The sequence below is a fragment of the Thalassophryne amazonica genome, chromosome 17 (genome assembly GCF_902500255.1).
Source record: "Thalassophryne amazonica chromosome 17, fThaAma1.1, whole genome shotgun sequence".
Lineage (NCBI taxonomy): Eukaryota > Metazoa > Chordata > Actinopteri > Batrachoidiformes > Batrachoididae > Thalassophryne > Thalassophryne amazonica.
The window spans coordinates 31,852,220-31,880,086 of NC_047119.1; the positions used below are offsets into that span (position 1 = coordinate 31,852,220).

Sequence of the window (27,867 nt, forward strand, 5' to 3'; positions counted from 1 at the left end):
CTCTCTCTCTCTCTCTCTCTCTCCTTCTGTCTGTCTCTCTGCAGCTGTCTCAGGGTCTTTCTACAGGAACATACAACTAGCAGGAGGACTACAGCAATTTCCAGCAAAACAGACCCAATTTAGCAACAATGCAGGTAAATGCTTCTTGCAAATTGCAGATTTCTTTTGCGTGTTGTCGTAATATTCCTGTGCATGTGATGTATAAGTTCATTTGAACACATTGTGCTGTCTAGTCTATCAACAAGAGTTTGCAGCACAAGGTTTTATGGTTTAGGTTTTGTGTGGTTGGTGTTTGCAATTTGAATGAGAGTTGTCAAAAAATGGTATTGGCGTCTTGTGCGTTTCTGTAAGAGCTCGTATTTATCACATGTTGTGTCATAAATTCAATTTACAATTTCATATTTCAGTGTTGCCTTAAATTATGAGGACTTTACTGGAGGCACAAAACCTAAAATTGAGGTGATCCAATCCATCTAAAATCTGCATGGTGACAGTGGAAAAGCAACACTTGCCTTGTTATTACTACAGCTGAAGTGCCCTTGAGCAAGGTCTTTAAACCCTGGTAGAGCAGCTCAGTGTGTCATAATTGAATATAGTTAAACTTGGCAGCTTTGCAGTTATGATGAGTTGTCAAAATAACTAAAGAAATAAAATAAAATATGATAATGAAAACTGATGCCTTATTTGTTTGGAGGAGATTGTCTCAACTTTGTAGTAACCCTGTTTTAACGAGAAATAAATATTTTCATTTTCCTGTTAAGGTGACTTTAAAATGTGTTTCCTGCTCTTTAAAAGTTGAGTGCTTTCCCACTTTTGATGTTACTGGAGTCTTGTGTCTATTGATCGAAGGAGCTTCCAGGAGGTGACACATCGCATTTCCCAGTATCCGTTGCTTTTTCCGTGGATGTTATGTGTGGGATCAGAATCTTTAACCTGAGGTGCTTTTATTGCAAGTTGACTTTTGAAAGCGAAAACCTGAGCAGTGAAGCTCCAGAACATCTTTCAGTATTTTTAGATCACCTGTAAGCAAATATTCACAAAATATGCCTCTTAACTTAGACTCTATGAAAAAGGGTTTGGTTTTTCCTTTTTTTGAGTGTCATTTTCTGGTTCACCTCTAGACTGGTGACTATTATTTTCCCAGTTTTCATTCTGTTTATAATTATGGTGTTCATAATTTACCCGCGACCCAATCGCTGATAAGTGGTTGAAGATGTATGTATATGTATGTATGTATATCATTTATTATGCATTAATGGCACAAAATGCTATATATTTGATAAGCTAATATTGTTCACCAGAATTATTGTGTTAAGAACAAATATTAAAGTTTCGTCAACAACAATATAGAGCACATTAATGAGAAACATTTACAAACTGCTCAGTATAATGAAATATCAAACTACAGCAACAAAACACAATTATGTGTTCAAAACAACAGTTAAAATTAAATGCCAAGTGTAAATAAACGTACAAACGACAGATGCTGTTAAAATGCAATAAAAATCTAAATGTGACAAACAGCAGAAAATAAATAAGTTTTAAGATTTGCCTTAAAATTTTAAACTGGACTTTCTAATATCAAACCATGGTAAATTCCACAAAGTATGAGCACAGATAGTATAGGCTCTGAAGCCTGCTGACTTCTTTTTAACCCTAGTGATACAATGCCATCTCATGTTCTGTAAGTGCAGGGCACAAGTAGGCACATAAGGCTCAACATGTTCAGTAAGATAGGTGAGTACATGACTACTTACAGCCTTATATATCAGCAACAAAATCTAAAAATTTGCTTTTACAGTCACAGGAAGCCAGAACAGGTGTGATGTAATCAAATTGCCTGGTTTAATGGTGATTAGTGGTCAAGGCTGCAGATCAATTTCCAGTATAGTAAAGAGTATGTTAAAATAATTTGACCAAAAATGATGCAACTGGAGGCAGAAGAAAAACATGTAGTTCAAGTGGCAATATGGGTTCAAGTGTGTATCTCATTTATCATCTACCTCTGGGTAGATGTCAAACAGTGTCACTTTGAAAAATGGACTCTAGAAATAAGTTTAAGCTGTATGAGTATATGATGAGACTGTGGTCCAGGTATGGCTTTATCTCACCATTCATCACTGAGCCAAATTCCTAAATCCCACTCTCAAGCAGCTCTTTATTTGCAGTTTGTTTGATTGCAGAGATCCCACCTGTATTTGTAAATTTCTGAAATAATCCTGTGATGTCTGTCCCAGGATTCTACGAGGGAAAAGTAGCAAAGCACTTAAAGGAAAAATGTCAAACCTGAAAGTACCTAAATAAATGACTTGTACAAGCTGACATACTGGTAAAGATATTAAATATGCATAAATACAAATTACTAAGACATTTCATATCTTTTCTTATGCGACACTGAAAATGCATAGTCCAGATATGAAGTGGCCGGGAACAGGTGGTTATTACATAATGAACCAGAGAGCGATGCAGCTACAAATTGGTAAGATATCTTTAAGGTATTAAGCACAACAGGAATTTTAATATACGCTGAGATGTTGGTCAATAGGGAGGAACATAGAAGAGCTGAAATAGAAGATGAAGAGGAGCCAACGTGGGCTTCCAGCTTACACCAGAATAAACTGGGAAATTTAGCACAACAGGAATAATTATTAACATTATTAGTGATGAATCATTAAGAACTTAATAATATACAGTCTATGATACAGTAATAGAACTGGAAGATTGTATGCAGAGTAGTATTTATGTTTCCATCACAGCTTTTTGTCCATCAGTGCTTCACCCGCTTGATCGTCACTAAACCACAGTCAGTTGTGAGCTTTTCTTCATGCACTTTGAAGGGGTGTGAATAATTGAGTGAAATTTTCAGTGCTGCTGGTTTCCTTTCACATTCACAAATGGCATCATGGGACCAGAGAGCTCTCAAACACAGCAGTTCTCTGTGGTCTCTCGACAGTCTATTCAAAACATCCAAACACCATGATAGAGTCATCGCAAGTAAATATCAAAAGACTCTGCAGAGAACAGGCACACGGAGAGGAGATGAATAAAGGTGACACAAGAAAACCCCACAAAAAAAAGACACAAGAAAATAACTGCAAAAATAAAATTATACAAGAATACCACCCCACCCCCCACCTCCCAAAAAAACAAACAAACAAAACCTACAAACATGAAGCTGAAATGCTGGATGGCTACAGTACATCTGGAAAGTATTCACAGTGCTTCACTTTTTCCACATTTTTTTAATGTTAAAGCCTTATTCCAAAATAGATGTAATTCTTTTATTCCTCAAAGTTCTACACACAACACCCCATAATGACAACATGAAAAGTTTTTTTTTTTAATCAAACAAAGTGATGGTTAAAGAAGTCATAAAAGAAACAAAAGCGTGTTCAGCTCCGTAGATGGAGGTGGTCTCCAAATCATTCATCCTTCTTGAGATGTGTGGCAATGTCATCACAAACTTCAATGTGCGTGTTGCAGCTGTAATCCAAAGAAGAGGAGCGTGGATTGAACATGTGATCAATTACTGAACTGTGAGGAAAACATGAGACAAAGTGGGAAAAATTTGGTATCAAATGTTAATTTGATGCTTCTGTTACAAGTCTGTAAATAAAATTTTCGAATAAGTTCTCATTTCAAAAACTTGTGTACGATCAAATAGTGGTAACATTTTATTGACACACCCTATGTGTGTGTGTGTGTATATATATATATATATATATATATATATATATATATATATACACGAGGGTAGGCTGAAAAGGTCTAAGGCTCCCCATGAAGGAGTAATGCATTAACTGCATTATAATGAGCCTTAGAACTTTTCAGCCTACCCTCGTATATATATATATATATATATATATATATAAAAAACTCCCATAATGCTGCTGCTGCTCTAAACAATGTTTTGCAGTGGTATGTATTATAAACTTAATAAACCAAGCGTGTATCTCATTTGTCATCTACCTCTGGGTAGATGTCATTATTCCACAGAGACGGCTCTCACTAAAGTGGTGAATGATCTTCTGCTTACAATGGATTCGGACACCACTACGGTTCTGTTGCTGTTAGATCTCAGTGCTGCATTTGATACAGTGGATCATCATATTCTACTTGATAGGCTGGAAAATCATTTTGGGATTACTGGGAGTGCCCTTGCATGACTGACGTATACTTGACCAGTCATTCTTACTGTGTTTTGTACAGTAATTACCTCTAACCTTAGTGACATGAAATTTGGGGTTCCACAGGGGTCTGTCTTAGGCCCCCTGCTTTTCTCCCTTTATATAGCACCCCTTGGGCACATATTGTGGCATTTTGGGATTACCTTTCACTGCCATGCAGATGATACTCAGTTATACATACCGATAACTGCTGGTAATCTCGTTCACATAAAATCCTTAGAAGATTGCCTTGCAGCAGTGAGAAGTTGGATGTCTAGAAACATACTAAGACTGAAATGATGGTTCTTGGTCCAGTGAGACATCGGCATCAATTTGACCACTTAACGCTCAGCCTCGGCTCGTGTGTCATACACTGACAAAATGAGGAACCTTGGGGTCATTTTTGATCCTTCGCTGTCCAGAGCTTTCTCTTATCATGCCCGTGTTCTGTGGAATGATCTCCCTGCGTCAATAAAACAGTCAGATTCTGTGGAGATTTTCAAGTCCAGACTTATGACGCACTTATTTTCCCTTTCATATGGCTAGCATACTGGTACAGTTTACTCTTTCAATTCATTTATTAGTAATTGGAGCGGGCTGCGGCCTCAACTTTACCTAAATTCTGGGTCTGTTAGTGACGTTTAGGGCTAGTGGCCGGCGATCACCTTAGTATTTCTTCTGTTTTTCTTGTTGTTTAATGCTGGAAAATTATACAGTATTTTTTTTTGTCTTTCTGATACCTGATTCTGTTTTATCTCTCTGTTTAAGGTGCAGCTCCATCCAGAGATGGGAGTTGTATTTGTGTTGGCGACCCTCCTGTCCTGTGCGCCAATAGCATTTCTTGTATATTCGTTCGTGAATTGTTCTGTAATTTATGTTTGTCGCATGGCCCAAGCAGAGTGTCACCCCTTTGAGTCTGGTCTGCTTGAGGTTTCTTCCTCAGAGGGAGTTTTTCCTTACCACTGTTGCTCTGGGGGTTGGTAAGGTTAGACCTTGCCTGTGTGAAGTGCTTTGAGGCAACTCTGTTGTGATTTGGCGCTATATAAATGAAAATAAATTTAAAAATAAACCAGAAAAGTGAAATTTCATTAGATGAGCTGCAAGAAAAATAGTGCATCCTTGCAAACGGTGTTCCATCACTTTGGCGTGGAGATCTGGTGACTACAAACACAGCAGCAAATAATTTGCATTAATTTCAAACCTATCAGAGCATATAGTTCTGTAGCCATGTGGATGGCAGCATCACGCTCATCAGAAAACAAGAATTTTATTACAATTCAATTTATTTCATTGTCAAATCACAACAAAGGTGCCTCAAGGCACTTCACACAAGTAAGGTCTAACATTACTAACCCCCAGACCAAGGACACAGGTGACAGTGGTAAGGAAAAACTTCCTCTGATGATATTGAGGAAGAAACTTCAAGCAGACCAGACTCAAAGGGGTGACCCTCTGTTTGGACCATGCTACTGACACAATAGACAATACAAATATACGGGAAATTTTGGGAGTCCATGCTGGTGTCCAGGACGGGTTAGCCTGCAGAAAAAGGCATCCACTCCTACATCTGGATGGAGCCACACCTCAAACAGAGGGAGAGAAAAAAAATAGAATCAGACGGCAGAAAGATGACAAATAAGGTATAATTTGTCAGCATTAAGCAACAAGAAAAACAGAAGAAATACTAAGTTGATCACCGTCTATTAGCCCTAAGCTTCACTAAAAGACCCAGACTTTAGATAAAGTTGAAATGTAAAGATCCTGTCTTCTGCGATGATCTGCACTGTCTTGTCTTCCTCAGGCGGAGGAGAAGGCGGCGGTGGACGGGGGGCTGCTGTCCGATATCAGTGGGAAAGAGACAAACCCAGGAGGCCAGACGGAGGGGTCCAAGTGGCAGAAACCACACATCTCACGGAAATCTCTGATGAAGTGCTGCCTTGTCAAGTGGATCATTGCCAGCACCACTCAGCAGGGTCCAGGTAGAGACATAAAAACATCCACAAGTACAGCAAGTGGGAGGACCGATTGTTTGTGACAGCAGGGGAAGTGGGACTGCAGAGCAGCAGGCTGTCAATCACCTGCACTGCAGGATACATGAATTTTAATGCATGCACCAAAACAGCAATATAAGGTCTGTTGTCACCATTTCTCTAACACGCTCATCTTCCAGCGCCACTTCATCTTAGCACCCAATCAGTCTGTGAATGGACCACTGATTCTGATGTGAAGCCAACCTTTTCTTTTTCCCTTTGATCATAATATTAAACACAGAGATTGCATTTTAAGATTCTGAAGAATCTGAAGGGAAGACAGAAGATTGTTTGTGGCTTTTACCAATGTCTGCCCTCATTTCTTGGTTTACCTAAATTATTGACATTGCCTGGCTGTGCACAGAGAGGGGGCTGCATGCACAAAACAGGCAGGTCAGGCCTTCAGTTCTGTCATTTGTCTGTGAAACATTCAATCCCATCTTTTTAGTAGAAATTTTTAAACAATCATTGGCTCCTGTGACTACTTTTCCTCGTGTTGACAGCGGCACCAGTCTTTAGATTTTGACATACCCAGTGAAAAAGCTGAGGTGTGTGGTTGCTAGACTGTTGACTTTCTGTGCAGTCGGTTGCTAATTCAAGTCCTGGATGGGACTGGAGACTGTGACAGTGACGAAAGTAGCTGGCCACCCTGTATGACACTCTAATCCTTGAAGCTCAGAATTATGCACTGGATTTACTTACTTAATGAAAACACACTCCCAATAAAAAAGAAGCCCAGTGGTGATGACTGTCTGAGATAAACAGTTCTAACCACTTTACCAGTAGTTCAAAATTACAAACAAAATCAAACACAGAACATGACGTGTACGGACAGGATAGCTTTTATTCTGACAAATTATATTGCATACGAATGTTATTATATATTGTGAATTTTAATATGGGTCAGCTTCAAAGTTACTTAATAGAAAATGTTGTTTTACTTGTGTGCATCGCCATCTACTGGTCTGTTGACATTATGCCATCATTTGACGTCATTTTGTTTTTGCACTACTGACTTTAAGCAATAGATGGCGCTGTGCCCGCTGAAGAAATCTTATGAAAGACTATTTAAAATCCCATTTCAAATATTTATCAGATGAAAACAAAATAAAATATGTAAAATATAGCAATATTATTTTTAATTATACTTGATTGACAGTTAATAGCTAGATTGAAGTTTGCTTCTGCTTACAAATCCCTGCACTAATGTCACCTTATCACATCTAAATTCCACTTCACATATTGTGAATATATATATGGGTGATTCTTTAACTACGGGCACTATTGGCCTTGTAAATGTAATTTCCACCACACCATTGCCTTACAATATAAAGCGCCTTGGGGCAACTGTTTGTTGTGATTTGGCGCTATATACATGTGCTCTGATGTCACTGTTTATCTCCATAGAAACTACCCAAACAATCTTTCATACAAACTGTTTAAAGGGACATTACAGTGTTGTGGTGGAAATTACGGCAATAGTGTGGGACAACTACATTTTGTTTAAAAAAATGACAACAGTTGTATGACATTGAATACCCCAATTATGTATTGATTATTTTACTGATATTTTATTCAGAGATATTTTAAAACATTAGAAAAAACGTTTCTTTACCATTCATTTTTATCATTGAAGATCAAAAGTCTGGGTGTGGGACAAGCACAAAATGGCAATATTTGCATATAATGATGCTGAAAAAACGTGAAAAAGTCATCATAGACTACTAGAACAAATTTCTTAACACACTTTCATTGTAAAGATAACTATAAAAGTGTGAAATTTTCCCTTTTTTCTGTTTTTCATACAATATGATCAAAGGACATAATAAGTGCCCGTATAATTTCTACCTCATTTTCTTATTTTATTGTACTGTTACAAGTATTATTATTGCTTATCCTTGCACATGCTGTTTGATGAACATTTTCCTCTACTTGCACCCATCTTGTGTTTTTTTTTAAGAGGTGACGTAACATGTGAATTTCTCCTCTGTGAGATCAATAAAGTTTTATCTTACCTAATTTATTATTATTGCTATTATTATTGTTGGTATTGTTTATTTATTCTTAATTTATATTTATTTGTTCAATTTATTGCATGTAAAGTACATTGGTTTACTTAATTTATGTTTTAAACATTTATGGCTATCTTTTTTTTTTTTTTCTTCAAGAAAGTTAAAAACAAAATATGAAATTATAGTACCTTCAAGTGTTTCACTGTGGTATATTTTTACCAACATTTACCGTAGGCAGGTTTATATGGAATTATTCCTCAATTAAGAAGGTTTGGTTGCATGATGTTAATAGTCACTGCTTCTCTACTAATACACATAGTTAGCAGATAATAGTTTAAATATACATTTTCCATAACCCCACAGGCATCACATGCACTTTTTGACCAGGTTTTGCCCCGAGAAAGAAAGGAGATAAAAGAATCAGTAAAATAAATAAGGAAGGAAAGGAAGAACGAACAAGGAAGGAAACAAGAAGGAAAGAGGTAATGAACACAAAAGAAGGAAAGGAACAAGGATAGAAGGAAAGAAGGAAAGGAATGAAGCAAAGGAAGAAAGAAAGGACAAAAAGAACTTGGGAAGGAAAGGAACAAGAAAGTAAGCTATGTTTTTACTGTATAAGACACAATAACCAGTGAGAGTGTCCTGATGTTCTGCATTATTAGCAAATCCAGTCTGCTTCCACATCTGCTTTTACTGTATTTCTACGCCAATGAGTCTGATGAGGACTCACTGAATGTTCCATGTTCTAATTTACAGCTTTGTGCACGTGGCTGACTTTCTGAGGTAATTATTTGTTTCAGAATCTAAGACTGTACCAATAAAATGCTCAAATAAAAGCAGGTTCAGACCCTTTTTGCAAGAAGAATTGTATGGTTTTTGACGGACTCTGGCTGGAAGCTGTCATGTTGCTCTCAGTGCAGTCATTAAACTGAGCTGTGAGGCTGATGATTGCATCTGTGTGCTTAAAACACCTCACCCATGTCTGTATTTAATAGGAGAACTGGGATAGATCAGCACTTAGGATGCATTAAACGGTATAGACCTGAATTATTTGTTTTTTGTGCATGTCGGTGTAACAGCTGAGTGTTTTTTTTTTTTTTCTTCAGCCTGGCAAAGTACATTTAAACATATTCACAAAAATGCTGCCAATATCCAAACTAGCATCCATGTTTTCAAAGGTGACAGCTTATTGTCCATCATATGATTCAGACATTGTTTTTGGAAGATTATTTTAGTCGTTCATCCACTCAGACGTTAAGTGCAGGTCCATTTAGAGTCTCTAACTTACATAAACTGTCCTGTCCATTGAAATGCATTTCTGGCCTGCATTCACTCCCTGATCCAAGACCGATATTTTACCTCTCAACAATTGATTGGCCTTCTGCTCGCCTTTCCTACTTAAACCGAGTCCATTATGTTGTGCAGAGTCATCAGTTGTGAACTACACTCACAATAATTTTTACTCTCATTTTGTTCGTACATGCACTTGACAAAAAAAAAGGAACCTGTTAAAAATTATTCCAGTTTGAACACTGCATGCACAGTACTGTGCAAAAGTTTTAAGCAGTTGATTTATCAATAAACAAATTTAAAGCTCATAAACAGGACAAATATGTGGGATCGCCCTTTGCCTTTCACGTTTCATTAATTCTCTTAGACACACTTGCATACGGCTGTTTAAGGAGCTCTGCAGGTTCCCAACATCTAGAAGAACTGACCACAGTTGTTTTGTAAATTCAGGCTGTCTCAGTAACTTTCTCTTCATGGAATCCCAGACATGTGACATCAGGGCTCTGTTTGGATGACACACATCTCTCTTTGTTCGTCTGTTCATGTTGATTACAGTGCTGTATGCAGAAATAATCTGGGATCAATCGGATAATCTGGCATGATGGATAATGGATCTATTTGTACTTCTCAGACTGAGGAGGCCATTCATCCCCTCGAAAAACCATTTACAGAAATGTAGTCGTAAATAATCAAAGACCCTCCACCATGCTCTGCTGTTGCCTGCAGAAACTACTTGAATTACTTTCCAGTTCTTGGGCAAACCCAAGAACTGGGGAGCAGAACAATCCATTCTTGTTTTCATGAATTGGAGTCACTTGGGCTTCTTTAAAGACCAGAGGTTTGTTTTTTTGGTTGCAAGTCTTCCATGAAGACAACTTCTGTCCAGACATCTCTGGACTGTTGATGGCTCTACATTTACATCTCTGGACTCTAGACCTTGCCAGATCCCACTGGTCAGATCTTACTGATAGTATATTGCTGGGTGTTATCTGACTGCAAAGTGTATCTATGGTCCTCAGTGCTGCATGTTTCCTCGTGCCTCTGCAGAAGAATTTGAGCATATCAACTGCCCTCGTTGCTCAGGTTGGCCACCGCAGCACAGATCTGCATTGGGAGTTTGTGCAGGTTTTACACCAGTCAGTTGCGTCACTTGCATCACCAGTGGAACAGAGAATGATGGAGATAATATTTTAATATTTTGCTGTTTGCTTATTTGTCTTTTCACAGGATAACTCAAAATGTAATGGAGGTGATATTCTGGAAATAAGATCCAGAAAATGTTTGGCACATAGCAAAATTAAACTATAAAGGTTATGAGACATTTAGTGAGTAGATGGATAATGTGCTAGAAAATGAGGGATTTTATTTTGAATGTGATCTGAAATATATGAGTAGTTTGGATCCTGAAGATGTTTTAAGCACTGTGTGGCCTTGGTGGAGGTATAGAAGAAATCCCTCAAGTCGTACAAAAATCACAGCCACAGAAACCAAAACTGCCTTCAGAGTTGTCATTGATGTCTTGGTGGCTTCCCTCACCTACTTTTTGGGAACTGCCTCTGATTTACAACTATTTAATTTAAATTTGCTTTGTGTGATGTTTTTATTCAAACTGTAAGTCTACACAACAAGCACATCTTCATTGTGTGATAGTCCAAGTACTTATGGACCTGGCTGTAAAACCTGTTTTGCGTAACCTTAAAATTGATCCACTCTGATACGACCCTCAGGTTGGGATGTCATAAAAGCTTTAACAGTCACATTGTTTTTCAGCTGTGTGTTAAGAATGGCTGAACAGACTCCTGGCAGCGCCACGCGGGGCAGGGCCAACTCCTTCACACTAAGTGCTGTTCATATTCCAGCCATCAGCGGATGTGGATCAATGCTTGGTTTTACAGCTTTGCATCATTGAAATGACTGAGCAAATAAAGACCTCTCAGGCTGTCAATCGGAGACTATTACTAAAGAAACTCCTTGGGTAATACCCCACTGCCATCGTTGCACATGCAGACTGCTCAGCAGGGGCGGAGCCCCGGAGGTGATGGAGATCCTAAAATGAACCCGTCAGGAGGTAAAATGCCATCAGTGCCAGAGATGGAACATTTGAACCTGGGGACACTGCTGGGTACTCTGGGAGGATTTAAGTTTTATGAATTCATCTGTAAGGACGGCGATGGACTTTGGACCTGTCTACTTAAAGAAGGCAGCCTCACACTCAGCCTGGTAGCGCTTTTCTAATGGTCCAGTGGTTAAAGTCGGGGTTTAATTGAAGCGATGCATAATTGCTGATGCTTGTACAAATAAGAGGTACTAAAGAAGAGTCGAGATCTTGGCAGCAGGTGATGTTTGGGGGATGCAAACGGCTTCATCAGAGGTAACAGCTCAGCTGGACATTAGAAATTCATTTGTTGACAACATCATATGCAAGACAATAATGGGATTGGAGGGCATGGAAATGATTGCCATCGCGGTGGTTATTGGTTTGTTTATAATTGTGCTCAAACAGTTTGGGATCTGGGAGCCCTTGTCATTAGAAGGTAAGACCCAAAGAGCACCTTTGCTCCTTTGTTTAAAGTTGAAATGAAAATTAACAGTGTGTCATCTGCGAATAAACATACGTTTTAGGCTCTGGGCCAGATGTTTTAACCATCCTTTTAATTTCTTTGTTCTTTTTCACTTCTCCATCACCTTTCTGGAATCTCTCTGATGTCTTTTTCAAACTTACCGGTAAAGATGGTGAGTACCACCAGAGGCATTCTTTGAAATGAGTTTAATTTTATTCCAGGTTCCACATGCATACAATTAAAAGAGGAGACATTTCTCACAGTAGGTATTCAGACTATGTTCACAATACAAATGACTTGAAACTTTTTTCTTGTGCTTTCCTTGAGGGCAAAGCAGGTAGATCAGTGGGATAAGGAATTGGGCTCGCAATCAGTAGACCTGGGCTTGATTCCTGGTCACATTACCAGTCTGTGTCCTGGGACAAGACACTTTGCCTGCATTGTCCAAGTCCACCCAGCTGGAAATGAGGACTTGGCTTTGGCTGTTAAAGTAACCTGATGGATTGAAGTCTCATCCAGCGGGAGTCGGATACTCTTTCATCCGCTATGGAATCTGGGAATAAGCATGGGGCCAACAAGCCTTAGTGCTTACAGAGGATTTCTTTCTTTCTTTGAGATCATATGGTCACAATAATATTCTAAGTGGCTTGAATCTACAACCCCAAATCAGAACAAGTTAGGACAGTAAGGACAATGCAAATACTAAAAAAAAACAAAAAAAAAAACGCAGTAATTCTTACATGTACTTTGACTTTTTTTTTCCATTGGAGACTTTATCAACCAAAGATATTTTATGTTACTACACATCCATTCCAACTTTTAAGGCCTGTAACACATTCCAATAAAAGTTTGGATGCTAAAGCGTTTACCTCTTTGTTATGTTGCCATTCCTTCTCACAGTGTTTAAAATACATTTTGGCATCGGGGATACCAACCAGTGAAGCATTTCAGGTGTTATTTTGTCCCATTCTTTCTGTAAACACATCTGTCATTGATGCTTTTTTTTTTAGTTCAAAATTTGTCACACATTTTCTAATGGGGACAGTTCAGGACTGCTGGCAGTCCAGTATCCTTTCCATACCTTCTTCTTTTGCAACCATGTCTTTGTGAAATGTGCAGAATGTGGTTTTGCATTCTCTTGTTGAAAAATACATGGAAATGTTTCCCGAAGGCAACATGTGTTGCTCTAAAATTATGGGATTGCAAAAGTGTAAATTACCTTTGTTAAAAGCACTGACAAAACACCATTCCATGACAGACTTGGTCTTGTTAGTGATAACAGCCTGCTTTGTCCTTGTGTTTGGGCCAGAGCACACGGCATCCATTTCTATAAGTCGAAGTACGGTGCATCCGGAAAGTATTCACAGCGCTTCAGTTTTCCACATTTTGTTATGTTACAGCCTTATTCCAAAATGGAGTGAATTAATTTTTTCCCTCAAAATTCTGCTCACAGCACCCCATAATGACAACATGAAAAAGTTTTTGTTTTTAATTTATTAAAAAATAAAAACTAAGCAATCATACGAGGTCTGTGAGAAAAGTATCCAACCTTTTTATTTTATGCAAAAATATATGGATTTGATTCATATGTTTTTACGTCAGCCAAGCTTGAACCTTCGTGCACATGCATGAGTTTTTCCATGCCTGTCGGTTGCGTCATTCGACTGTGGGCAGGCTTTGAGTGAGCACTGGTCCACCCCTCTCGTCGTCGTTTCATTGCGAGGAAATGGCGGAATGATTTGGGCTTTTTTTCAGAAACTGTTAGAGACAGGCAGCTGGAAACCATTCGAAAAATTTATCTGGCTTTCTGTGAAAATTTTACGGGCCTCATAGAGAATAAGGAGTGTTACTACAGCTTTAAGGATGCCCCACAATGGCGCGCTGCGCTCCGAGCCGCCATTGAGAGGCAGAAACCACCACATCATTTCTAAACGGATGGCTGTGTGGAGCCGGGACCGTCGTGTGCAATTTCTCTGGTTATCACAAGAGCTGGACATCAGCCATTTTCCAGCAGATTTCACTTTTAACAAGAGATTTTTGTCATGGAAAGCTGCGCGGAGGCTTCGCGCGTCACGACCGATTCGCTGATGAAGCAAGACAAAGGAACACCTCCGTTTTGGAGTGTTAGAGGACAAGTTGGGACAAGCCCAGCTCTCCACAATTTCTCTTATACTCACTCGACTGGTAAGCACTGAAAGCCGAGATAAGCTTGTCCCAACTTGTCCTTGTCCAACTGGTCCTTGACTCTGGACCGAGTTGTCCAGAAGCCACTCCTTTGATATCTTGGCTGTGTGCTTAGGGTCATTGTCCTGCTGAAAGATGAACCGTTGCCCGAGTCTGAGGTCAAGAGCGCTCTGGAGCAGGTTTTCATCCAGGATGTCTCTGTACATTGCTGCATTCATCTTTCCCTCAATCCTGACTAGTCTCCCAGTTCCTGCCACTGAAAAACATCCCCACAGCATGAAGCTCCATGCTTCACTGTAGGGATGGTGCCTGGTTTTCTCCAAACATGACATCTGGCATTCACACCAAAGAGATCAATCTTTGTCTCATCAGACCAGAGAATTTTGTTTTTTTCTGTGAGTCCTTCAGGTGCCTTTTGGTAAACTCCAGGTGGGCTGCCATGTGCCTTAAGGAGTGGCTTCCGTCTGGCCATTCTACCATACAGGCCTGGTTGGTGGATTGCTGCAGAGATGGTTGTCCTGCTGGAAAGTTCTCTTCTCTCCACAAAGGAATGCTGGAGCTCTGACAGAGTGACCATCGGATTCTTGGTCACGTTCCTCACTAAGGCCCTTCTCCCTCGATCGCTTAGTTTAGACGGACAGCCAGCTGTAGGAAGAGTCCCGGTGGATCTGAACTTCTTCTATTTATGGATGATGGAGGCCACTGTGCTCATTGGGACCTTCAAAGTAGCAGAAATGTTTCTGTACCCTTCACCAGATTAGCGCCTTGAGAAACAGAGGTCTCAGAGGTCTACAGACAATTCTTTTGACTTTATGTTTGGTTTGTGATCTGATATGCACTGTCAACTGTGGCACCTTTGCCTTTCCAAATCATGTCCAATCAACTGAATTTAGATGGACTCCAATTAAGCTGTAGAAACATCTTAAGGGTGATCAGTGGAAACAGGATGCACCTGAGCTCAATGAGTTTCATGGCAAAGGCTGTGAATACTTATGCACATGTGATTTCTTAGTTTTTTTTGTTTTTTTTTGGGGGGGGGGGGGGGGGTTCATAAACTTGCAAAAATCTAAAAAAAAAAAAAACTAAACAAAAAAACCCCACTTTTTTCCACATTGTCATAATGGGGTATTGTGTATAGAATATTGAGGAAAAAATGAATTTCATCCATTCTGAAATAAGGCTGTGACATAACAAAATGTGGCAAAAGTGAAGTGCTGTGAATACTTTCTGGATGAATTATAAATGTAAGAATCACTGTGGGGTTCTTTTATTTCATTTTCCATCTCATGCCAACTTTCTGATTTGAGCTTATATTTCTTTGTGTGCGTGATATCTTAATATGAAAATTTCCACATTTTAAGGAACAACTGACAGGAGTTAAATCTGCAGTCAAAGGCTCATTTGCACTCGTCTCCCAAAGGAAGCCTGTGTCCAGATGCGGATTTACGTTACATATGTTGCAGAAGTGGCAGCATGGTGGCTTAGTGGTTAGAACTGTTGCCTCACAGCAAGAAGGTTGTGGGTTCAATTCCCGTTGCCTTTCTGTGTGGAGTTTGCATGTTCTCCCCGTGTTTGTGTGGGTTTCCTCCAGGTGGTCCGGTTTCCTCCCACATCCAAAGACATGCGGGTTAGGTGGATTGGAATCTTTAATATTGTCCATTGGTGTGTTTGTGGGTGTATCTGTGTTTGTTTGTCTGTTTGTGGCCCTGCGACAGACTGGCGTCCTGTCCTGGGTGTACCCCGCCTCACGCCCTATGACTGCTGGGATAGGCTCCAGCCCCCCGCGACCCTTAATTGGACTAAGCGGTAGAAGATGAATGAATGAATGTTGCAGAAGTCTAAAGTTAATCGTCAGACTTAAATTGAAATGTTTTTACATGCACACTCACGGACCTGTGGGACAGGTGACATTTAACATGAAACCCTGCCGATATGTACAACCCCTGGCAAAAATTATGTAATCACCAGCCTCGGAAGATGTTCATTCAGTTGTTTAATTTTGTAGAAAAAAAGCAGATCACAGACATGACACAAAACTGAAGTCATTTCAAATGGCAACTTTCTGGCTTTAAGAAACACTATAAGAAATCAAGAAAAAAATATTATGGCAGTCAGTAACGGTTACTTTTTTAGACCAAGCAGAGGAAAAAAATATGGAATCATTCAATTCTGAGGAAAAAATTATGGAATCATGAAAAACAAAAGAACGCTCCAACACATCACTCGTATTTTGTCACCCTGTAAATTTTCATCCCCAAAACTAACACCTGCATCAAATCAGATCTGCTCGTTGACATTGACCCTATGTGTCTTTTTGCAAGGAATGTTTTCGCAGTTTTTGCTCTATGGCAAGATGCATTATCATCTTGAAAAATGATTTCATCATCCCCAAACATCCTTTCAATTGTTCAAAATATCAATGTAAACTTGTGCATTTATTGATGATGTAATGACAGCCATCTCCCCAGTGCCTTTACCTGACATGCAGCCCCATATCATCAATGACTGTGGAAATTTACATGTTCTCTTCAGGCAGTCATCTTTATAAATCTCATTGGAAAGGCACCAAACAAAAGTTCCAGCATCATCACCTTGCCCAATGCAGATTCGAGATTCATCACTGAATATGACTTTCATCCAGTCATCCACAGTCCACGATTGCTTTTCCTTAGCCCATTGTAACCTTGTTTTTTCTGTTTAGGTGTTAATGATGGCTTTCGTTTAGCTTTTCTGTATGTAAATCCCATTTCCTTTAGGCGGTTTCTTACAGTTCGGTCACAGACGTTGACTCCAGTTTCCTCCCATTCGTTCCTCATTTGTTTTGTTGTGCATTTTTCGATTTTTGAGACATATTGCTTTAAGTTTTCTGTCTTGACGCTTTGATGTCTTCCTTGGTCTACCAGTATGTTTGCCTTTAACAACCTTCTCATGTTGTTTGTATTTGGTCCAGAGTTTAGACACAGCTGACTGTGAACAACCAACATCTTTTGCAACATTGCATGATGATTTACCCTCTTTTAAGAGTTTGATAATCCTCTCCTTTGTTTCAATTGACAACTCTCGTGTTGGAGCCATGATTCATGTCAGTCCACTTGGTGCAACAGCTCTCCAAGGTGTGATCACTCCTTTTTAGATGCAGACTAATGAGCAGATTTGATTTGATGCAGGTGTTAGTTTTGGGGATGAAAATTTACAGGGTGATTCCATAATTTTTTCCTCAGAATTGAGTGATTCCATATTTTTTTCCTCTGCTTGGTCTAAAAAAGTAACCGTTACTGACTGCCACAATCTTTTTTTCTTGATTTCTTATAGTGTTTCTTAAATCCAGAAAGTTGCCATTTGAAATGACTTTAGTTTTGTGTCATGTCTGTGATCTGCTTTTTTTCTACAAAATTAAACAACTGAATGAACATCCTCCGAGGCCGGTGATTCCATAATTTTTGCCAGGGGTTGTAAGTGGGGAAAAAAAAAAGGTAGATTAGAACAGATTTGGCACAACATGGCCCCTTCAACAGTACAAGATTTTTTTAAAGCTAGTTTGTACAGTTTGGTGTCACCTAGTGGTGAGGTTGCAGATTACATTATGCTGTTGCCAAACACAATATTTTTTTTCCCTTCATGTTTTTGCTTCTTTGGCAACAGGGATGCATGCTCCCTTAGTTTCTCTTCTGATAAGCAATATGTATCATCCTCAATTTCACAAAAATGAGCCTTCTCAGACTTGTTAGTCTGCACAAGCAACCACCTGCCAGTGTATAGGGCAACAATGCTTATTCCTCTTCAGTTTTCTGGCCAGGCTGCAAAGTATGAAAGGCGAAGTATGTCCTTTTTGGGCTTCTGTATCAACAAGGTGGTGCAACATGGTGGCCTCCATGAGGGTGGGGCCACTCCCATGTAGATATGAAGGGCTCATTCCGAGTCATTGAAAACACATTGTTGTGGTTAATCTTGCACTAATGAACACATGCTTATGAATACTAGCTTCCATCCCTGCTAATTAACGCCCCTGTATCATACACACTGTAGCTTTAATTATCCTCAAGCTTGAAATACAAAATTCAGGAATTCTGGAAGACCGTGTGGATGAACAGACTGGTGGACTTCAGTGGAGATATTTCTGTCATTGATCAGTCAGTATTCAATCACAACCAACAAACGAGTGCTATTTATGGTAAAATTAATGAGGGTTTTTTTTTTTTTAGAAATTCAACATAAACCATCACACCTTTAAACAGTTTCCTTACATTTTCAACTGTCTTTCTTTTCCCAAACTTTGATTTCTCTCCCACTCATTCCCTCCTCGCACCTTCCGTCTCATTAATACTTTAACTTTTATGTTGTTTTTTTTTTTAAAGATGGTGAGCGTTTTGTGTTTGCAATTCTTTCTCTATGCCCTTTTCCTGTTTGTTTTTTCCCATTTCTCGTCTCACTGCTGCTTCTTTGCTTTTTTTTTTCTTTTTCCTTGTTGTCCCTCCTATTCTGTTTTGTCTCTCTGACAGACAGCAGTGACAGCGACCTTGAACTGTCCATGGTGCGTCACCAGCCTGAAGGCCTCGAACAGCTCCAAGCCCAGACCCAGTTCACCAGGAAGGAGCTGCAGTCGCTTTACAGAGGCTTCAAAAATGTACTGAGCGCCGAATTAACAGTCAGATGCTTTAAACGTGAATGATATCAACACGCTTCCAAAATTATTACCCCATAAAAGTACAGCGTATTTAAAATATTGAACTCTTTTTGATTATTTTGTAAGTTATTTTTAAATTATGCTTTAGAAAAGTATATATATATATATATATATATATATATATATATATATATATATATATATATATATATATATACACACACACACATATAAGCAGGACAATGCATATTTAGCCTTACTGCAAAGTGAAAAGAGGCTATTATTGTGATGGCCCTGTGCAAAGTTCAGCAACTTTATTTTTGACTCCTGCACACACAGAATTTGCCCCTTCTCACAATTATTGTTGGTTTTTATCTTTTACTCATTGTCTTTAGGCTGCAGATAATGCAAACTACACATTTTTGGAATGTTTATAATCAGAGAAATAATCTGGTGTAATTTTCAAAAAATCTGACCCCTGTGTAATCCTTACTTCACCCCTACCTGCCTGCAGCTGCCACTCGGGGAACGGAGTCTATTTCTGTGTAGGCCATATTACAATGACAGTTTCATTTTGTCACCTCAGATGATTTCTCTCCTTCCCCCCAAACAAAAAACCTGTTTGGCACATAGACGACAATGAACGTTGCTTAGTGCCACCTCGTGGTCATATTCCATCACTGCAGCCTATTTTTCCAACAGTACAGGGTCAAAATCTACATATACTCAACAAAAATATAAATGCAACACTTTTGGTTTTGCTCCCATTTTGTATGAGATGAACTCAAAGATCTAAAACTTTTTCCACATACACAATATCACCATTTCCCTCAAATATTGTTCACAAACCAGTCTAAATCTGTGATAGTGAGCACTTCTCCTTTGCTGAGATAATCCATCCCACCTCACAGGTGTGCCATATCAAGATGCTGATTAGACACCATGATTAGTGCACAGGTGTGCCTTAGACTGCCCACAATAAAAGGCCACTCTGAAAGGTGCAGTTTTGTTTTATTGGGGGGGGATACCAGTCAGTATCTGGTGTGACCACCATTTGCCTCATGCAGTGCAACACATCTCCTTCGCATCATCCGTGAAGAGAACACCTCTCCAACGTGCCAAACGCCAGCGAATGTGAGCATTTGCCCACTCAAGTCGGTTACGACGACGAACTGGAGTCAGGTCGAGACCCCGATGAGGACGACGAGCATGCAGATGAGCTTCCCTGTGACGGTTTCTGACAGTTTGTGCAAAAATTCTTTGGTTATGCAAACCGATTGTTTCAGCAGCTGTCTGAGTGGCTGGTCTCAGACGATCTTGGAGGTGAACATGCTGGATGTGGAGGTCCTGGGCTGGTGTGGTTACACGTGGTCTGCGGTTGTGAGGCTGGTTGGATGTACTGCCAAATTCTCTGAAACGCCTTTGGAGATGGCTTATGGTAGAGACATGAACATTCAATACACGAGCAACAGCTCTGGTTGACATTCCTGCTGTCAGCATGCCAATTGCACGCTCCCTCAAATCTTGCGACATCTGTGGCATTGTGCTGTGTGATAAAACTGCACCTTTCAGAGTGGCCTTTTATTGTGGGCAGTCTAAGGCACACCTGTGCACTAATCATGGTGCCTAATCAGCATCTTGATATGGCACACCTGTGAGATGGGATGGATTATCTCAGCAAAGGAGAAGTGCTCACTATCACAGATTTAGACTGGTTTGTGAACAATATTTGAGAGAAATGGTGATATTGTGTATGTGGAAAAAGTTTTAGATCTTTGAGTTCATCTCATACAAAATGGGAGCAAAACCAAAAGTGTTGCGTTTATATTTTTGTTGAGTGTAGAATGATACTATATGCCGTATTTTGCCAGAGTATAAGTTGCTCCTGTCAAAAATGCATCTTGAAGAGGAATATATATATATATATATATATATATTGCAATGGGTATAAGTTGCCACTTTTTCTGTTTTATCAGCTTTCATTTGAGATTTTTGTGCATTATTGAAGTGTACTTTTATTACAGGCATTTAGTCTTTCATTATTGAAGTGTATTTTGTTCAGCGCTTTGAATCCTCATAAAGTCCTTTAATTGAAATTGAAACTGAAAATTTAAATTGAATCGGACCTCACAAACGAGTAAAAAACAAACAAACAACAACAACAAAAAAAACAACCTAAGACTTATACTCTGGAAAATATTGTAATACTTTTTCAAATGGAATAATTCACTTTGAGAAGACTAACTGCTGTAGATTAAATGTCAAGTTGTATCTCTTACCCGATTGAGAAACTTTACAGATACTACATAACATCCCCACCAGTGGAGACTTTGTTGAGCTGTTGACCTTTTAGTGATTTTATACTAGTTTCATGTTTCTAAATAACAACACGTGCGCACACCTGAACAACAATCCTGGGATTTTTGTGACGAGGTCCGTGTGCATCTTGAACCAAACAGTCAGTCTGATAGTTGTTACACAATCAGTTGTGATCTCAACTGTTGTTTCCACAGGAATGTCCCAGTGGGCTGGTGGACGAAGAAACATTCAAGACCATCTACTCACAGTTTTTTCCTCAAGGAGGTAGAGCATGTAATAACAGACAGCAACCAAACTCATCTCATCACTTCAATTTATGTGAATCAGATCTGCTAACTGCCATTTATTTACAGTACTACAGAAAATTTGTTACTCATTAAAAAAACTTGTGTTTATTTGCTCTCAGATGCCACCACATATGCACATTTCTTGTTCAACGCCTTTGACATGGACAGAAGTGGATCAATCCGATTTGAGGTAACCACCGTCATCTCATGTTCAACCGATTATCCGGGATTGGGTTGCAGGTGCAACAGCTCCAGTAAGGGACAGCAAACTTCCCTTTGCCCAACACACCAACAATCACTGTGCGTTAGGGGTATAGCCAAGGATTCAATTGCAATTTATTTCATTTATATAGCACCAAATCACAACAAAGCTGCCTCTAAGGCACTTCACACGAGTAAGGTTTACCCTTACCAACCCCTAGAGCAAGCACACAGGCTACAGTGGTAAGGAAAAACTCCCTCTGATGATAGTAAGGAAGAAACCTCAAGCAGACCAGACTCAGAGGGGTGACCCACTGCTTAAGCCATTCTAACAGTTACAAGGTGTTTAATGACGCTTTTACCAAGCTGACAAAACAGCAAACAGAAAACCCAGAATAGCATCAAAACAAAGTGTCATCCAGTGCCCTGGACTCAGGATTCAGTTTGTGGGGCACTGGGTGTCCCCACCATAATTTTTCAAGTATTTTAGAACACTGCAGGTTTCTTTTTAAATTAGTTTTTCACTATTTAGAGTAATTTGAAAAAGGAAATCATTTTCTGAAGCAGTTGTTTAATTTGTTTCAGGATTTTGAAAAATGTCTAAAGTATTGTTTAGTATTTCTGTTATTTGGAAATTATTTTCTGAAGAAATTATTTTTTAATCATTTTTCCACATTTCAAAACAAAACAATTTTATGAAGTATTTGCTTGATTTGGTTGAGCCTTTTGAAACATTCTAAAGTCATTGTTCCATTTAAAGTTTTAAGTATTTTGAAACAGTATTTTCTGAAGCAATTTTTATTCATGGTTTCTCATGCATTTTAAATAGTGAATATTTTATAAACCAATTAGTCACATTTAGTCTTTCAAGCATTTCAAAACAAAACTTTTTGTGAAGGAACTGATTTATTTACCATTTTAAGCCTTTTGAAAAAGTGAAACATTGAAGGATTTGTGTCATGTCTGGGATTTAGTATTTTGAAACACTGAATCTTTTTCAAACATGAATACTTTGTGTTGTTGAGCATTTTGAAACAGTGACTCATTTTTCTGAACCAAGCTGTCAGGATTGTGGGTTTTATCAGTTGTTTTGTGGGATTCTTTTCTGTCACTTTGTGCTTGGGATTTGTCTAACTGTTTTCTCTTGTCTGTCACTTGGGTGCTTGGTGGTGGGTGGTTCTCCTTCTGCTTTCCAGCCTTGTTCTGGAGCTTTCCTGCACACCTCTTTCCTCTCACCTGCTCATCACACCCTGTATTTAAGCCTCTCTTTCTCTCTCTTCCCTGATAGATTGTTGTGCTTCATGCCTTCACTTCCAGCCCTGTTCTTTGTGTACTTCTCAACCTTTTTATTTGCCTTGCTTTTGATGACTACCTGCTCATTTTTGAACCCTGCCTTGGCCTTATGATTTTGTTACCATTGCTGATTTTGGACTGCTTTATCGTGTACCAAACCTTGCTTGTCAACACAGTAAAACCTTTTGACCGAATCCCTCCAGTGTCTGAGCTTAGCATTTGTGTCCCGTCTTTTTTGCACCACACGGTCTGATACAAGCAGTCGCCACTGTCAATTATCATCATTGTATTTCAAATCATTTCAAAACAGCAAGAGATTTTCTGACTCTGAAACAACTGCTTTATTTAATCTATTGATCATTTCAAAACACTGAATTATTTTTTAAACAAATACTTTTTTCAGTGTTTCAAGCATGATTGAAACAATCATTTTCTGAAGCAATTAGTTCATTTATCATTGAGTCGTTTGAAACGTGGAACGTACTTTTCTGAAATAATTGTTTTATTAGCATTTCAAGACAGTGAATCACTTTCTGAAGCAGTTGGTTCATTCAGTTAAAGCATCAAAAAGCCAAATGTTTTGCTATGATTATTTACGGAGGGGGTTTAAACCTGCAATCCACCACCATATGTAGCTATGCCTGCGGTCTGCATAGTGAAGCTAATTCTGATTTTATGTCTAATCTCCTACAGTCATTTCCAGTTTCTAAAGCACGAGAAAGATGTCATTATGTCTTTTCCAGGACTTTGTCTTAGGATTGTCTGTGCTGCTCAGAGGCTCTGTGACAGAGAAACTTCGATGGGCATTCAACCTGTATGATATAAATAAAGACGGCCACATTACTAAAGAGGTGAGAAAATGACTTTGTTTTATGAGAAAGCATATTAAAACCTGTATCACTCCAGTCATTTGTGTGGCTGTACTGTATGTCGCTCTGGTTTCCTGCAGGAAATGTTGGCTATAATGACATCTATTTATGACATGATGGGCAGGTACACCTTACCCAGTGTACGAGACGATTCCCCCTTTGAACATGTTGAGAAATTCTTCCAGGTACGTTATGTTCACCAGTGACCAATTTGTTAGCTCTTCATTTGTGGACTCACAAACACTTTTTACATCAAGTCTAACTGAAGAACACATTCCACGGAACCACTGGTGCCAAGCATATTCTTGTGCATAGTAAATTTAAACGAGGCATGCATTTAAACCACAAGAAAGTGCCTCCAAATCCTAGCTGTCAACCCATGACTGTGAACATGCACTGATTAAAACCATATATAAATCTATACAACGAGCGTAGTATACTCACTGGTGGGGGGACGCAAAACTTATCATGATTCTGATCTTTTTTCTGTCTTTTTTAAACTAGTTAGTTGAATCACCTGACCAAAACCTAATCTATTTTTAAAGCTGTACAGCCTTTCACATTTGCAGATTTTGTGGCCATTTAAATTTAACATTGAAAACCCAATTTAATGTATATTTTACATTCTATCTTAATCAAACATGCCCCAATCACTCTCAAATTTGAAAGTGATGTGCAGATTGGCGCTCACAATGTTATGATATAGCTATGTCTAAAACATTTTTTTTTTAAATCATGCCAGATGGATTATCAAATCCGAACCCTTCCATGAATCATTTATTATCATGCTTTCATAACTAAAATAATGTTTGATATTTTATCTCTTAAAAGTGTGAATTGACTATATTTTCTATGTACCTACATGCCAGTGACTGCGTATTTCACTCCTATATGTGCTTTTGCAGAAGATGGATCGTAACAGAGATGGAGTGGTAACCATTGATGAATTCATTGAAACCTGTCAAAAGGTAAATGCATCATCACTTATTTATTTTTTACCACTTGAATCAACCCTCCAAAGAACAGACAAGCACATTTTCTCTTTTTCACTGCAGGATGAAAACATCATGGCCTCTATGCAGCTTTTTGAGAATGTCATCTAAATGTGCAGAGACATGGTGCAGAAATGCTGCACTGAAAGACTTGAGCACACGCAACATATGTGACACATTTTAATACAAATTGGTGAATTGTTTTTTAGAGTCCGTCTATTCTATGCAGACAAATGTGCCGAATTCACCAAATCACAGCGAGATTTAGCAAAAAAAAAAAAAAAAATGCTTCTTTGCATTACACTGTTCTTTTTCCATGTGAAAGAAATAACATTTTCTTTGTCATTAACAGAAGAGCACAACCAGTAAAAGCATGTTCTGTAAAACACATTAATTACAAATGACAAATTGTTACAGTTCATAACTTGAGCAGCAGTGCAATCGCACATGTAAAAGCACACTTATATACTCAACATTTTATGGATTTTTATGTAAATGTGATACACAATCAATGTTATGTTGGCCCTAAACATACTGCAATAAATATCTACCTTCACTTACAGATAAGTACTCATTCTGCTCAATTTTACTTTGTGTTTTCCCCATGAGAATTAAACACATTATTGGTAAAATTGTTTTTATGTCATTTAAATGCCAGCTATTATTATTGTCTAATTTCTAATAAGTAGAAGCCATATTCGACAAATGTTTAAGAATACAAGAATAAAAAAGTCAAATAAATAAAAATAATAATTAAATCAAATGCACCTGAGGCCAAAATGCCAAAGATGGCTCAGTTTGTCAATCATGTAAGAATATTGTTCAAAAAGAAATTGTGAATTGCCCAAACAACAAAAAAAAGATCATCTGCATCCCATCTCAAAACCAGCTACTACCACAAAATATTTCACAAAAATACTTTTTTCTCTCTGCAAATGGAGAAGAAATCACATCACATATAATCACTAATTACCTCTATTAATGACATTATGCCTTTGTTGCCATTAGTTAGTGAGATAGTTAGTTAGTTAGTTAGGAGACTGTTGAATTCGCAAATTCATTTTAGGGTGATTCTTTAACTACGGGCACTATTGGCCTTGTAAATGTAATTTCCACCACACCATTTCCTTACAATATAAAGCACCTTGGGGCAACTGTTTGTTGTGATTTGGCGCTATATACATGTGCTCTGATGTCACTGTTTATCTCCATAGAAACTACACAAACAATCTTTCATACAAACTGTTTAAAGGGACATTACAGTGTTGTGGTGGAAATTACGGCAATAGTGTGGGACAACTACATTTTGTTTAAAAAAATCACAACAGTTGTATGACACTGAATACCCCAATTACGTTTTGATTATTTTACTGATATTTCATTCAGAGATATTTTAAAACATTAGAAAAATGTTTCTTTACCATTCATTTTTATCATTGAAGATCAAAAGTCTGGGTGTGGGACAAGCACAAAATGGCAATATTTGCATATAATGATGCTGAAAAAAGGTGAAAAAGTCATCATAGACTACTAGAACAAATTTCTTAACGCACTTTAATTGTAAAGATAACTATACTAGTGTGAAATTTCCCCCCTTTTTTTTTTTTTGTTTTTCATACAATATGATCAAAGGACATAAGTGCCCGTAGTCTAAGAATCACCCTTTAATGTAATTTGGTGGTCAGATAGGGCTTGGATCAATAAAGGGTTTATTCAATTTCAGATATAGTGTGAAATTTAGCGAGCAGGTGAGAGAAGCACTGGTTGGAGGGGAAGCAATTTTGGACAACTGGAAAAGTACTGCAGATGTGGTGAGGGAGACAGCTAGGACAGTACTGGGTATGACATCTGGACAGTGGAAGAAAGACAAGGAGACTTGGTGGTGGAATGAAGAGGTCCAGGAAAGCATAAGGAGAAAGAGGTTGGTGAAAAAGTTTTGGGATAGTCAGAGAGATGAAGAAAGTAGACAGGAGTACAAGGAGATGCGGCGTAAGGCGAGAAGAGAAGTGGCAAAAGCAAAGGAAAAGGCATATTGCGAGCTGTACAAGAAGTTGAATAGTAAGGAAGGAGAAAAGGACTTGTACCGATTGGCCAGACAAAGGGACAGAGCTGGAAAGGATGTGCAGCAGGTTAGGGTGGTAAAAGATGCACATGGTAATGTGCTGACAAGTGAGGAGTGTGTGCTGAGAAGGTGGAGGGAATATTTTGAAGAGTTGATGAATAAAGAAAATGAGCGAGAGAAAAGGCTGGATGATGTGGTGAGAGTAAATCAGGAAGTACAAGAGATTAGCAAGGAAGAAGTGAGGGCTGCTATGAAGAGGATGAAGAGTGGAAAGGCAGTCGGTCCAGATGACATTCCAGTGGAGGCATGGAAACGTCTAGGAGAGATGGCAGTAGAGTTTCTAACCAGATTGTTTAATAAAATCTTGGAAAGTGAGAGCATGCCTGAGGAGTGGAGACGAAGTGTGCTGGTTCCTATTTTCAAGAACAAGGGTGATGTGCAGAGCTGCAGTAACTACAGAGGCATAAAGCTGATCAGCCACAGCATGAAGTTATGGGAAAGAGTAGTAGAAGCTAGGCTTAGAAAACAGGTGAAGATCTGTGAGCAGCAATATGGTTTCATGCCGAGAAAGAGCACTACAGATGCAATGTTTGCTCTGAGAATACTGTTGGAAAAGTACAGAGAAGGACAGAAAGAGTTACATTGTGTGTTTGTGGACTTACAAAAAGCTTATGATAGGGTGCCAAGAGAAGAGTTGTGGTATTGTATGAGGAAGTCTGGAGTGACAGAGAATTATGTTAGGGTAGTGCAGGACATGTACAAGAATAGTGTGACAGCGGTGAGATGCGCAGTCGGAAGGACAGACTCATTCAAGGTGGAGGTGGGATTACACCAAGGATCAGCTCTGAGTCCTTTCTTGTTTGCAGTGGTGATGGACAGGTTGACGGATGAGATCAGACAGGAGTCCCCATGGACTATGATGTTTGCAGATGACATTGTGATCTGTAGTGAGAGTAGAGAGCAAGTTGAGTCTAGTC

General features: G+C 38.8%; 1 protein-coding gene across 3 annotated transcripts; it reads left to right on the forward strand.

The window, feature by feature from the left end:
• LOC117528945 (calsenilin-like) lies at window positions 1–25,385 on the forward strand. 3 transcript variants are annotated; one of them, XM_034191584.1, is made up of 10 exons: window positions 1–134; window positions 5,968–6,145; window positions 12,229–12,231; window positions 18,743–18,867; window positions 21,381–21,450; window positions 21,593–21,663; window positions 23,711–23,818; window positions 23,917–24,021; window positions 24,742–24,804; window positions 24,892–25,385. In XM_034191584.1, the coding sequence occupies exons 1-10, from the start codon at window positions 129–131 to the stop codon at window positions 24,937–24,939; spliced, it is 777 nt and encodes a 258-aa protein (XP_034047475.1). In that variant the 5' UTR covers window positions 1–128; the 3' UTR covers window positions 24,940–25,385. The 3 variants fall into 3 exon arrangements, with proteins under 3 accessions (XP_034047475.1, XP_034047476.1, XP_034047477.1); XM_034191585.1 differs by lacking the exon at window positions 12,229–12,231; XM_034191586.1 differs by lacking the exons at window positions 1–134; window positions 5,968–6,145; window positions 12,229–12,231 and adding an exon at window positions 11,184–12,032.
• Window positions 25,386–27,867: the final 2,482 nt, after the last annotated feature.

Coding starts and splice junctions, on each gene's coding strand:
- LOC117528945 (XM_034191584.1), top strand. Junction 18,868..21,380: donor TTTACAGAGGCTTCAAAAAT/GTACTGAGCGCC, acceptor TTGTTTCCACAG/GAATGTCCCAGTGGGCTGGT. Junction 24,805..24,891: donor TCATTGAAACCTGTCAAAAG/GTAAATGCATCA, acceptor TTTTCACTGCAG/GATGAAAACATCATGGCCTC.